Genomic DNA, 13137 nt, shown 5'->3' with positions numbered 1-13137 from the left:
ACCCTACTCAAGAGCATTTGAAAGATTTTAAAGTGCTTCTTACGACAAAGTCTTTCCCATGAGAATTGACGTGGTATCCGCTTTCAGAAGCCAGCGGTTGCAGGTTGAACTCAAAGCCAGTGTTGGGATCTTTCACTGAGCAGGTCTGTAGATAAATAACAAGACACATAAGAAAATAAATCTTCTCCATTCCGTCAAAGTCAGTGAATTGGTGCAAAAATGAAAGTGGACCTGGTTGGTGGCCTCAACGGTTGAGATGGCACAGGCTGCTTCTGTGTCCCAAACAAAGTCAACGGTGCAATTCTGGTTCACCAAAAAGCGAGGACCGGATGGCTAAAGAAAAAAAAACCATTGGTCTCATATTGTTCATGCCACTGATTTATAAACGTAGTTTTAAATAAGCCTTATAGCAACAATAAAAATGACTAAAAGGACAGTAATGACTCACTGCTGTCCCAGATGAGCAGGCAAAGTGGATACGAGTTCTGTAAGTGGTCATCACTCCATCTGCTTGACACACTGAGCCGTTAGTGTACTCCAACATTAGCTTGTTCTCTTCCACAATCACTGGCCCCTTCGTAGCAATGCCTAAGTTACTGACTTCTACCTTCTCAGACAGGCCTTCCTGCTCGAGTAACATGTACACACACATTTGTTGTCAGTGGTGCAGTTTGTTTTTTGTTATACATGTTATTTTATATTACCATGTCATTCCAGTGTTTACAGTCAGTGAACTAACCTTGTCAGCCTCGAATTTCACCTCACAGACAGAAGCTCTCCTGTCACAGTCAGGCACGGCTTTAAGTGGCCGGCATATATTGATGTAGTACTTCCTCAGGTCGCTGGAGTCAGAGGTGTGCATGGCCTGCCAGTTCCTACCGCCATTAGATACTGACAAACTGCAGAGAGGAAGGAAACGAGAGATTTACTGTAGAGCCATTGTTGTTAACACTGTCTGACCTTTTAATACTAGCATTGTTTGGATGTTGTCAAACATGTATAATGGAGCGATAACACTACCTAAACAATTACCAGGATTAACAGTGCGTTTCTATCTAGTAGTCATATCTATCCATCTATCTAATCGTATCCAAATGTCCATATCTAGTATCAGATGTCTCCACTATGACATAGAAGGCTACATCCAAAAAATGAAATTTGGTTAAAATAAATGAACACTAAATAAATAATAACAAAATAAAACAAAATTAAATTAAAAATCTGTTATTTGAAGTAAGTCATGTTTAACTTTATAACATTTTTCATGGAAAAAATAAGTAACCTAAACGTAATAAAAAAAAAGTTGAAAATAATAAATCAAGTTTACAAAAAAGTGAACACATGCTTGCCTAACATAATACTACACTAAAAGCATGATTTTTGCTCAATATTGAAATATAGAAAAATTAGACAAAATATATTTTAAACAAAATATTTTGCCATTTTGTCGTTACAATCAACAGAATAAAAACATAAATATAACATAAACACACACACACATATATATATATATATATATATATATATATATATATATATATATATATATATATATATATATACATATACACACATACACATACATATATAAATATAACATAACATGTAAATACATAATTTAATTAGTAAATAAAAGGGTAATGGAAATTGTTTAAATATAAAGATTTTATTACATTTAATTTTTTTTAAAGATTATTTTTAATAATTATTTGATTGCAATTTACATTTATTAGGATATATTTATATAAAAAGGTAATTTTTTCATTAATTTACCCATCTTAAAAATTGTGACTCCTATTTCAATTTAATATGTTTGTTCAATCAGTGGCAGATGGAGGAAGTATTTAGTAAGCTAAAGGATAAGTGTGACATTTATGCAGCTCTAGTGGCACCAAACTTGTTTATAAAATGAAACTAAACTATTTAATAATATAGTATAATCACTTCTCTAGGACATTTGAGTCTTTTGAGAAAGGCAAGCTAACCTGGACAGGTCGTATTGCTGCAGAGTTTTGGGGTCTGTCACAACACACTCATGTGGTCTCTCAGGACAGGCGTAGGAAGTGTACCATTTGAAGTTATAAGTGTACTCATCTTCTTTCTGCAGAAAAATGCTCATAAATGAAGGACATTTTTGGTTTGCACACAAGACACAAGACTTACAGGAATAATCTGAAGGTGTGTCCAATGCTTGAGACAAAAAAAAAAAAAAAAAGTTGCTGAACACACTTTATGCTGAAGTAGCATTACTTGACTAGAGGCTAAAAATATTTACCTGAAGGGGCTAAAAATATATTTGAGTGTTAACAGTCAGCACGAACAGAACAAAGAAGCAGGTGCGATACCTGAAACTCTGGTTTTCCTGGACCAGCCTCTCTGTCACAGAGGAAGGAAATGTGTGTGGAACGCTGTGTGCGCTGCTTGTTGTTGTACTGAGAGCCGTTTCTGTAGGTCAGCTGGATCATGCCATCATAGTAAGAAAGCTTGGAGTTAAACTCACCGAGATTCCAAGAGCTTGTGCCACTGCAGAGATGGAAAAAAAAAAAAAAGGTTAGCTCCACCCACAGCAAAATCTTATTGGTTAAAAATCATGCACTCCACAGCTGTATATATCAACATCAAATATATTGTGATTGGCTGAGATTCCGTTGCTTCATATCATACTTCCAGTGAAGATAAAAAACTTGTCGCATCACACCTTGTTAAACGAAAATGACCAAAGTGAACTTGCCTCTGGTCAACTTGACAGGCCCCTGCTGTTTCTGGACACTGTGCGGCCTTCACATTGCCACACACATTGATGAAGTAATCATACTTGTCAACGGACATGTTATAATAACCTCCACTAGGTTTCCGAAGCGGGGAAAGGTCAAATGAAATTCCTGCAAAGAAAAAGAAGCACATTTAAAAGCAGCCCAATAAAAGGCAAATAAACACCATAACCAGCCTAAATCTTTAGCCACTAGGCTACACATTCTCGCAATAATGAAGCAGAACATTGTAGAAATATTTAGATATTATTGTACAGTAAAATGATTAAAAAAAACATTTTTGCTAAATAAAATAAAAATTACATTTTAGTTTAGTTAAATTAAAAACTAAAACAAACTAAAAGAAAATAACCACAATATACGTGTTTTTACATAGAAAAATATTCACATGGAGGAATAAACTGGTATGAGAGAAGATACAGATTATACAAAATTACAACACAACAGATACAGTAATTTTATGCTGAACCAGTGTAATTTACTAAAAAGTATGAAAAATGTTTTCAATAACTGAAATAAAGATGAAATTCAAAGAAATTTAATTAAATTAAAACTATATAGAAATTATATATATATATATATATATATATATATATATATATATATATATATATATACAAAATTTTAATGAAAACTGGAAATCTAAAATTCTATATATTCGCATGTTGGTATGCCAATGAGCGGTCTGAACTTTTTTGATTTTGACTGCATGTGCACCACTAATATGCATCCCTGATAATAGTGCATAAATAAAACGACAACAACACTGTCCTGTACCTGCTTGTGGGTCTTCCACCTTGCAGTCGTCACCTTCTGTTTTCGAGAGGACGCAGGCTGAAGCGGTGAACCACTCAAACTCATAGATGCATCCATCACTGGACATGCTCCTCAGGACTGGAGCGCTCTCAACATCTCCAGGCTTGCACTTCAGAGTGATGATGGTTTTCACTTTCATGTTCTGCCCGCATTTGTCTCCATCAGTGTAAATGAGTCTTATGTCATCACCCTCTGCTGCTTTTTGCGGAGAAATCAGGAATTTGCCCAAATTCATAGTTTTCCCGTTTCCTAAGAGAAGAAAATTTGGGTTAGATTGAAATGTTCTGAGTAAGACAGAACTAAAAAAAGTTTTTATATATATCTAGGAAATAATCTCTAATGGTGCACTGACCTACTGCACATATTGCTGCATCCTCAGGGCAAGATCTGGCATCCCCGTCTTGGATGATTTTATGACAAACATTCATGTAAAAGCGCTTCTTATCAGACTCTGCTGCCTTGGTGCCCACAGCCTCCCAGTTTTGAGATCCCTCTGATTCTGAGAAAACAACATTTACAATAAGCTAAATAATGCTGTTACAATTAATTTTTGAGAAGTTTATAGAAACTTTCATATTCAAGAAAACAGGTTTGACAGCACCAGCCTGAGATTATTTTTTATGGCTCATCAAATGCTAATGATTTATCCTTTAACCCAGCCTGCATTTATTTTTTCAAATGAGCTTTCCCACTTACAACATTTTTTGATTTAGCCTTTAATGTTACTAATTTCTTTTTGATTTAGCCTTTAAAATGTTCCTCCACAAAGTGGTAAGCATTTTTATAGTGCTTTTTTTTTCTATATGCTTATTTATTAATTAATATTTTTGGAGGGTTCCACAGAATTTTTGTCTTTCTTTTTAGGTGAACCTTTCTTTTAGAAATTAGGCAATGTTTTGGCATGGTGAAGTAAAAATAAATGAACAAATGAATAAGTGAATAGATAAGACAGAAAGATTATTTTTTTGAAATAAAATTACCATGTTTATTCAGCTAGGATGATTTAAATTGATCAAAGGTGACTAAATATAAATGGTAGCACAATTTATATTTCAAAGAAATATTGTTTTTTGAACTCTACTCATTAAAGAATTCTGTGTGGGGGGGGGGGGGGTAGTCACAAAAATATTAAGTAGAACAATTGCTTTCAAATTACGTTTTAAAAAACATTCCAAAAGACAAGTTTTTAAATTGTAATGTCATAATATTACACCTTTTTTGATCAAATAAATGCAGCCTTGGTGAGCATAAGAGACTTCATTAAAAAATCATACCAATCCTCAACTTAATAGTGTATTTATTTACTTGTCATTAAAGAACTAAAAATAAATCATGAAAGTAACTTATAAAAAAATAAAATATCTTCAAGCCACAAGTTTTCATTATGAATCTTTGACTTCACTTCCCAGAACACAATCATTATGCTCATCTCTACCTGGGTAACGCGTAAGAGGTGACAGATCATAACGCTTCTTGTGGTCTGTGACTCGACACATCAGGTCTTCCTTCTCCTTCACACATGCATATGCTGTTTGCCAGTCAAAGTAATACGTGCAGTCAGACTCTCCCGTAAAATCCGGCTGGCCGTACTCTGCAAACCACAAGTCAGCTGTGAGCGAAACATTTTGAAAACCACATTTCCGACATGAAACAATCATCGAGGTCACATTGTTGCATTTCCATTTTGGTTCTCATCTAATTAAACTTCCTCAATCAGGATTAAAACAGCAGTGCTGTGGTTTCATCAGCACGTGACTTCACGAGTCGCTATGTGATGAGTCATTATGTCACTCACCAGCCGTTGCATTGCACTCAAAGTTAATGATGGTCATGCGCTGGAATCCACTGCTGCATCTACTGCCGTCTGGGTAGATTAGCGTAAGATCACCATCGGAATATCTTGAGATAAAAAAAGAAAAGGGTTATGACTGCTCTTCAGTTTAAATTTTCACTGTAAATCAGTAACACAAGCTAAGGCGAACCTCAGAGTTTGGTTCTGGAATCTCCCAGCAATCTTCTTCACATTCCCCGTGTCTTTGACTTGGCAGACAGATATGTAACCTTTGTCATCAACACATTGTCCAGCTTTGGTCTCCCCACACACGTTCAGATAGAAGGTATAGGTGTCCTCACCATTTCTGGCGTCAGCCATATAGGGAGTGCCAGTAGCTAAGGATAAAGAAATGAGACAAATGGTAAAGCATTATATTTGATAAATAAGTACTCAATCACATCAAGGATGAACCACAACTGTATGGACTTGTTATAGGAGAAGGTTTTTTTTATTTTTGCTAAACTGTATGAAGTCATGGTAAAACCTTAATGCATGTTTTATGATGTTTACAGAGAATTTTTACTATACTTGTTCTCAAAGTTCCTGTTCTAGTGTACCTTCAGTGGGAAAAACAACCTCCGTATCCAACAAACTGCCCTCTGATTTCTCTTAGTAACAAAATGTACCATACCAAAAGAGTATGATGGAAATACCATGCTATTACAACCAAGCCAATGTTGTGCCTTTGGAAATACCATGTTTTTTTGGACATGGTACAGTACCAATATCATGTTTTTAGACATTTTTCATCTCTGAGGCACAATGAAGTAACATGTAAATTCCACAGTAAATGAATATGCCATGGTATTAGTTCTATTTTACTATTATTTATAAACTATTACAGTATTTATTCATATTTTAAATTAGCTTTAATGTTAAAGTTTAATGTTAATTTTGTGCTTTTGTCAATTTGGCTTTTTTTCAGCTTTAGTTTTTGTCATTTTAGTACTTCAAGTTAAACCCATTTTATTTCAGTTAGTCACCAAGGCAAAATGTTACATTTCCACTTAAGTTTAAGCTTTCATTTAATTTTTACCTAATATTTTATTTCAATTACTGTACATGACTTTTAATATTACCACTGTACAATGACACTGGGATATGTATGGTTTATTCAGTTAATCACTTACTCATTAAACACCATATCAAATCCATCACTCCTTCATTCTTCATTCAGAAACAATATTTACATCATTGCCTCCAACTAAACTAATAGAGTTAACTCACGGTTGTGTGTCAGGTAAGTAAGGTCAATGGAGATGTCGTGCTGTTCGCTGGTCAGTGTGCAGCTGTGACTCTCCAGGTAATCTCTGTGGCAGGCGTACTCAGTCACCCACTCGATCTCATACCGACAGTTCAAGTTGCTGATCATCTTAGGGTTACTTCCCTGATAAACCATTGAGAAAACTGTGAGAGGACGGAGTATAGCAAATAAACTGTAATGAGATCAAACACTAGGCATCTTCTTACCGCCTGCCTTGCAGATGGACAAATAAATGTAATCGTCACTGCAGGACTGTGGCCATTACAGAAGGCTGGGCCTTCTTCTTTGACTCCCTCATATCGCAGCTTTAGTCTGGGGGAATAAAAATAAATTAATAAAAAAAAAAAATTCTAATCAGTTGCTGCTCCAGTTTTCTACATTTTAAAATATATTAAAACAGAATCTTTTTTTATATTACAACAATGTTTCACAATATTACTGTTTTTACTGTTGGTGAGCAGAAACGTACCAAATCGCAAACTTTAGAATGGGACAGTTAAAGCATCAGCCTAATAACTAATTAGCTATTAAATCAGCACATACTTGTCATTGGAGAGCAGCTCAAGTTGATGAACAGGCTGACCCATGTTGTAGGAGTCTTTGCCAGAGGTGAGACAGGCGGCAGATCCCTCGGGACAGGAGCTTCCAGCACGGTCTGGATGGATGGACAGACATCATCTTAAGTTATTTGCATTGCACTTTCACATGCTTTCGTTGTTTAAATAAGAACCTGCTCAGACGCTTTGCAGATTGTTTTGTGTGACAAAATGTTTGTTGACTGGGTGGCAAGCTGTTGAAAAGCCATTTTCACAGTTTACAGTAACTCACTTAGGCTTCTGCATATATTAATGTAGAAGTCAATTTCATCATCTGGGTCGTCAACCAGGTAGCCGTCTGAGAGTTTTATCAGCGGGTTGAGGTCATGCTTCTTTCCATCCGAGTCAAAGACATAGCAAGGGACCTTTAAAAAGAGATACGCAAATAATGCATTGGGTGGTGTTAAAAAAAATACTCCCAGAAGATTGTATCCTCTGTTTGTGGTAGCATAAATAAGATATTAGGCGAAATATCTTAAAACATCAATTTTTTACACTTCATGAAAATGTGACCGGTGCTTAGATTAGCAGCATAATAATAGAATAATAGGAAAAAAGTTGTTTCCCTCAAATGTAGAAACTGAACAAACTAATTTTATTCCAAAATAAGTAAATAAATAAACACTGTGCTAAACCATTAAATGGGATTTTCACAATAGTTTAAAATGTTAATCGTTCTTTATGCAGATTAGGCATTATCCAAGTCTATTTAGAAGTTCACAATGTTAAAATGATTTGTTCAAGACTGATGAGTTTAATTCTTTCTCAGACTGAGAACAACTGAAACAGCCACACACACTTAAGCATTCACACCTTCCTCCAGGTTAACGCTCTAACGGAACTGTCATCAAGTCTCATCACCTTTACTCACCTCCATATGTGGTTTAAATTTATCACGTCTGCAGGCGGCATACGTCCTCCATTCAAAGTAATGCACACACTCAGAGATGGTAACAAACTCAGGTGTGCCCTTTAAAGAAAAAGAAAAAGAAAAAAACTTAAAAAATTTTTTAAATATTATTATTTATATTATTTTTTTGTCCTTCACAGAGAAACTGCAGTAAAATTAAATATGCATTTAGGAAAAATAATCTATATTTAGGGGTAAATTTCAGCACATTTAGATCAGCCACACCTACTTTCACTTTGCCTCAATATTATATCATTTTTCCATCTGTGTCATTTCTTCTTGCTCAGCAAGAAGGTGGAAGGAAACAAACAGCCTTGCAAATGTCACGCTCTGTTCACAGGAGTCACTGACTAACAGTGCATGCTGGGGAGGAAAGCTCACCATAGTTTTGCCGCATTGAAAGGTGATGCTGCTCTGAATGTTGCGGCTCTTGTCGTCACATTTCCTCGAGCTGTTGAAATCAAGCACAGCAGGCGAGACCTTCCGCAAGGAGAGCTCACCTATGGGGAAAAAAAAGACCTGGTTTGAGCACAGCAGCGTGTCTGAGAGAAATAGGGCATAAGCTTTTGTGATATTGAAATTGTTTTTCAGCAAGCTGGTAACACACTACAGTTATTAAAATAACTACCGAAAAACACGCTCTATACGCAGCCAGATTTCAGTAAAAGAAATACAGTTTTTTCCATTTACATTTAGCAGACACTTATCCAAAGCGACTTACAAACAAGGACAATAGAACCACTTTTGTCAATACAGTTGAGTCAAGCACAAGAAAAACAGACATAGTATGTTTTACAAAACTGCTTATCGAAATTCAGTAAATGTCTGTGTGCTTCCCAACAAAGTAGAATTATTACAGTATGTGATCTGGAGAGGTTAGAAGTTCATAGGCCAAAAGTCTAGCAGTGCACAACCCATGGGAACAAACTGCATGAGAAGATTACCTAATAAAAACTCAATATGATAAACGCTTCCATAAACATGCCAACTAGAGCCAGAGAAACTACATCTGAAATTTTAGGACGCTGGAAAACATTTAGCATGCCTTGTGTGGAGAAAGAGAATGTCAGTGTACTAATATTGTACTGCTTATAATGCTTATAAACAGTAGTGCACTACATTGTAATGACTTGACATCCATTTATTGTTTTATATTTACTTCAGCGTGTGCCACTCAATTATTTCATTAAAGTAATATTAAGAAACAATTCACTTATTTGTGTACATATGAATGTAAAATTGTCTTATTGCAGTCACACCATGAATCAAGAAGAGCCAAAATTGCAGCTGATATTATTTCTGGTTCATTCATGATACTGGATATGGAAGGTCAAGTCAAGCTTATTGCATTGTGGGATGCAATGTTCCATGCAGCGCAGGTGCATCTGCTTTTATGCAACAAATTTTGGTTATCCGAGAATTAAAAAAAAAAATTTTTTTTAAATGCATGTCGCACACAGTGTGCACACTGCATACTGAAATAAGTATAGTACAAAACAGTAGTCTAGTAAATCTCCGTTGTGTTTTTCATACAACTGCTCTGTTCAGGATGCGTTAAATAGTTTTGAGAATAAAGCACGACTTAATCAACCTGATGTAACCCCAAGTAAGTGTAGCATATGCTTCAGACTTTTATTAAGACAGCAAACACAGTTAATGTGACAGGACTAACACTTATGATTTATTGTTCGCGGTGTAGCCTGAAAATTTTAATTACTGATATTTAAATACTGTCACTTCCTTACAAAACAGGCATTTTTCTAACTGTCAAATTGTACTTCTGCACCTGCTGCTAGATAACTTTGACCTACTTACTGTGGAACACAAAGATATGACTGCAGGAACACAAGATAAAGAATACCAGGATATGTGAGCGAGAGTATACACACTAAAATAAATGCAAACACTTTCAGACGCATCGACACTGTTGTGTGAAGCACACATTAATGGGCCGGAAACAGATACACACCAACCACCAAAGTGTGTGACACTGAGAACCAGTACGAATATAAATCACCACAGTCAACCCAGCATGAAACGCTATTTAAATAGACATTACACAATGGTGTTTGGATGTTTTTCTTACTAAGGTACGAAATAACTTCTGTAGCATGTAACAGTGCTGAAAGCCACTCATTATGAATATAAGCATGCGGATTCGATCATCAACATATCTCCAGTGTTTGTTCTGACGAGTGAAATGGATCCTTTTATTTAAATCTAGGGCTCACAGTTAACTCAGAGCCGCTTTTGGTCAGGGGTGTTCAGTTGATAGGTTTGTGTCATATGGAGGTCAGCTGACTAGTTGGATAAGGCCAAATAAACAAGCGCTCTGTCTGTGCTCTGTCATGCAGCTCTCGCTTATGAGAGCAATGACCATGTGCTATAACAGCCCTGAGTTACATGGCTTTTATTTACTCTGAAGACAAAACACGAGAAGTATTTAGCATACTTCCTTTAAAGAGTTTTAATGTTTAACCTGAATATCCAGACTAAGCAATAAAACGTCTTTCTTTGTCCAACCAAGTGTTTGGGGTGACTTGAATCGATAGAAAATGGTATCAATCACATGACCTAAATGAGTGAATCTTGCAAGAAAACATGTTAAGATCACATTGCACTTTAAGCTTACATGAAAAACAGGAAAAAATTTAAACACACACTACCGTTCAAAAATATTCATTCAGCACAGTTTAAAGAATTCAGTACTTTTAGTCAGCAAAAATGCATTGAACTGATCAAGTATAGTAAAGCCATGTGATTTTAGAATTTATAAAGATTTCCATTTCAAATAAATGCCGTTCATTTAAACGGTCTATTCATCATAGAATCCTGAAAAAAAATGTATCGATGTTTCAGCACAAATGTTTTCAACACTGACCACAGCAGTTTCCTAAGCACCAAATCAGCATATTCAAATGATTTCTAAAGGATCATGTGATAATGAAGACTGGAGTAATGATACTAAAAATTCAGCTTTGCATCACAGGAATAAATTACATTTTAAAATAAAATCAAAACAGAAAACAGTTATTTTAAATGGAAAAATAAATTTAACATTATTACATTTTTACTGTATTTTTGCAGCCTTAGTGAGCATGCATGAAATATATTTAAAAATCTCACAGACTATCTTTTGAATGGTAGTGTATAAGAAATTATGCATTGCATAAAGAAAATTAAATCTACTTTAGGACCATTAAGACTGCACTGTCTCATTATTTCAGAATGCAAACTGATTACTGATAAACTAATATAAATAAGGTTTTCTTAATTAAAATCAGCAAATAGACAGTACAACAATAACACCCAACAAATGAATGAGAATTTAGAGAACCTGAGAATTGTTTTCTTACACAGGCCTTGGATGGTGAAACCAGTGCTACTCTCACAGATACTGTCATTATCTATCCTAACTAATCAAATAACCAAACAACCAATCAATTTTCTAATCAATAATCACTAAGAAAGCTGACAATTTAAAAAACATATTCTATTATAAAATGTATATTCTATTATAAAAAATGAGCAGTGTACACGTTTTTGTTTTATGAACATTGCTGTTGCAGTTTGGGAGTGCATTGTGTAATACTGGCACATCGATGCACTGCACTTACCCACTGACTGGTGCTGGGCACTCTTAAGGTTGTGGGCACAGACCGCGCTTTCTTTTCCACATTCTGTGTCTGGAGACGAATCACAGAGCTTCAAAGTGTATCTCACATTGCTGTCTTGGTCAATGGCCTCCCATTTGTAACTGCACACACACAAAAAGAGAGACACAATTTCAGTTGAATCCATTTGCATGATCAGAATTTATTGCAGTTATATGACATAATCTAATAGTAAAACCAGCTCAGTGCCTAAATGAATGCATTTCTTTGTCTCAGGTGAGAAAAAGTATGTTTTGATTTTATAAGGTCCAGGTACCTAGATGCACCCAGGCTACAGGGCCACAACTATCATTCAAATATATAAAGCACACTAGATCATATTTAAACCCACACAATTCTTTCTTGACAACTCTTTATATGATATCCATAAGGGTTTGCCAGCAATGATTAGCATTAGGTTTGTTTATTTATTAAAGATCTCACCTGCACAGATCCTGGTACCATGGGCTGTCATCCGACTCCACTGCTGATGAAACACACTGAAGCAGTATGAAAGTAGAAACAACAGTAGCAGCGATTCCGCAAACCCGCACACGACCCATATTTTAAACTAGGAAATAAATGAGTGCGCACAGTCCGACATGATACAGCAGTCCTTTCTGATTACTGATCATTACCGTGTAGCAGGAGGAACCACTCACCGTCACATGACATGTGACATGACATGACACGTGGTACACATCACGTGGTGCGCTCCATTCTAACCAGTAGAATGACTGCAGCACGGAAAGGACTGTCCTAAACAGGCGTGGCTTTAATTTATTCATTCAATCTTTTCACTATCGTTACTTAAGATATTGTTTACAGTCAGAGGAACATCATCGAAAAATAAACCCCTGACCACGATATTAGTGTTACCTATCAAATCAATAAATATATTGTTTTAAGTTGGTGAAATGTTTCTATTACGCTTAAGAAAAACAAACAAAAAAAAAAACTATCGCACTGTAGAAAAGAAAAAAAAGTATTTTATTATGTAACATAATATATATTTCTTTATATTCTTGTAATTATTAATCTTCAATAAAAAATGTCGTTTACTGTTTATCTAATCTAACGATATTTTTTTATTTGTACCATTGGAAACTTATACAAATTTATTTCTCTCTGATTTACCAGTCAGAATCAAATTTTCGAGATTATTTTTATTTTATTTATTTTGTCCCAGCTGACGTGCGCAAGCGGTCATTTGCAACTCCTACATTCAGATTTTAAACATATTTCAAACAAATTAAACGTATTTATTACACTAGAACTTCTACATCTGCGACA

At 35.3% G+C, this 13137-nt stretch overlaps 1 protein-coding gene across 1 annotated transcript in view; it reads right to left on the bottom strand.

Moving 5' to 3' along the window:
- igf2r (insulin-like growth factor 2 receptor) overlaps window positions 1–12524 on the bottom strand; it is a 30772-nt gene extending 18248 nt beyond the window's left edge. Inside the window, exons 1-20 of the mRNA XM_058756015.1 lie at window positions 12289–12524; window positions 11809–11948; window positions 8573–8691; window positions 8153–8251; window positions 7514–7646; window positions 7229–7340; window positions 6892–6997; window positions 6649–6808; window positions 5570–5756; window positions 5383–5486; window positions 5023–5178; window positions 3940–4086; window positions 3549–3836; window positions 2732–2882; window positions 2346–2523; window positions 1986–2101; window positions 740–899; window positions 449–625; window positions 232–333; window positions 44–145 (exon numbers count right to left, since the gene is read on the bottom strand). Coding sequence (XP_058611998.1) covers window positions 44–145; window positions 232–333; window positions 449–625; window positions 740–899; window positions 1986–2101; window positions 2346–2523; window positions 2732–2882; window positions 3549–3836; window positions 3940–4086; window positions 5023–5178; window positions 5383–5486; window positions 5570–5756; window positions 6649–6808; window positions 6892–6997; window positions 7229–7340; window positions 7514–7646; window positions 8153–8251; window positions 8573–8691; window positions 11809–11948; window positions 12289–12407 — 2856 coding nt within the window. The 5' untranslated portion in view covers window positions 12408–12524. The remainder of the gene's footprint in view (window positions 1–43; window positions 146–231; window positions 334–448; window positions 626–739; window positions 900–1985; window positions 2102–2345; window positions 2524–2731; window positions 2883–3548; window positions 3837–3939; window positions 4087–5022; window positions 5179–5382; window positions 5487–5569; window positions 5757–6648; window positions 6809–6891; window positions 6998–7228; window positions 7341–7513; window positions 7647–8152; window positions 8252–8572; window positions 8692–11808; window positions 11949–12288) is intronic.
- Between the last annotated feature and the right edge of the window lie 613 nt (window positions 12525–13137).

Source organism: Onychostoma macrolepis, chromosome 20, assembly GCF_012432095.1.
Source record: "Onychostoma macrolepis isolate SWU-2019 chromosome 20, ASM1243209v1, whole genome shotgun sequence".
In the NCBI taxonomy this organism is placed as follows: Eukaryota; Metazoa; Chordata; class Actinopteri; order Cypriniformes; family Cyprinidae; genus Onychostoma; species Onychostoma macrolepis.
This window is presented reverse-complemented; position numbering and strand designations above follow the sequence as displayed.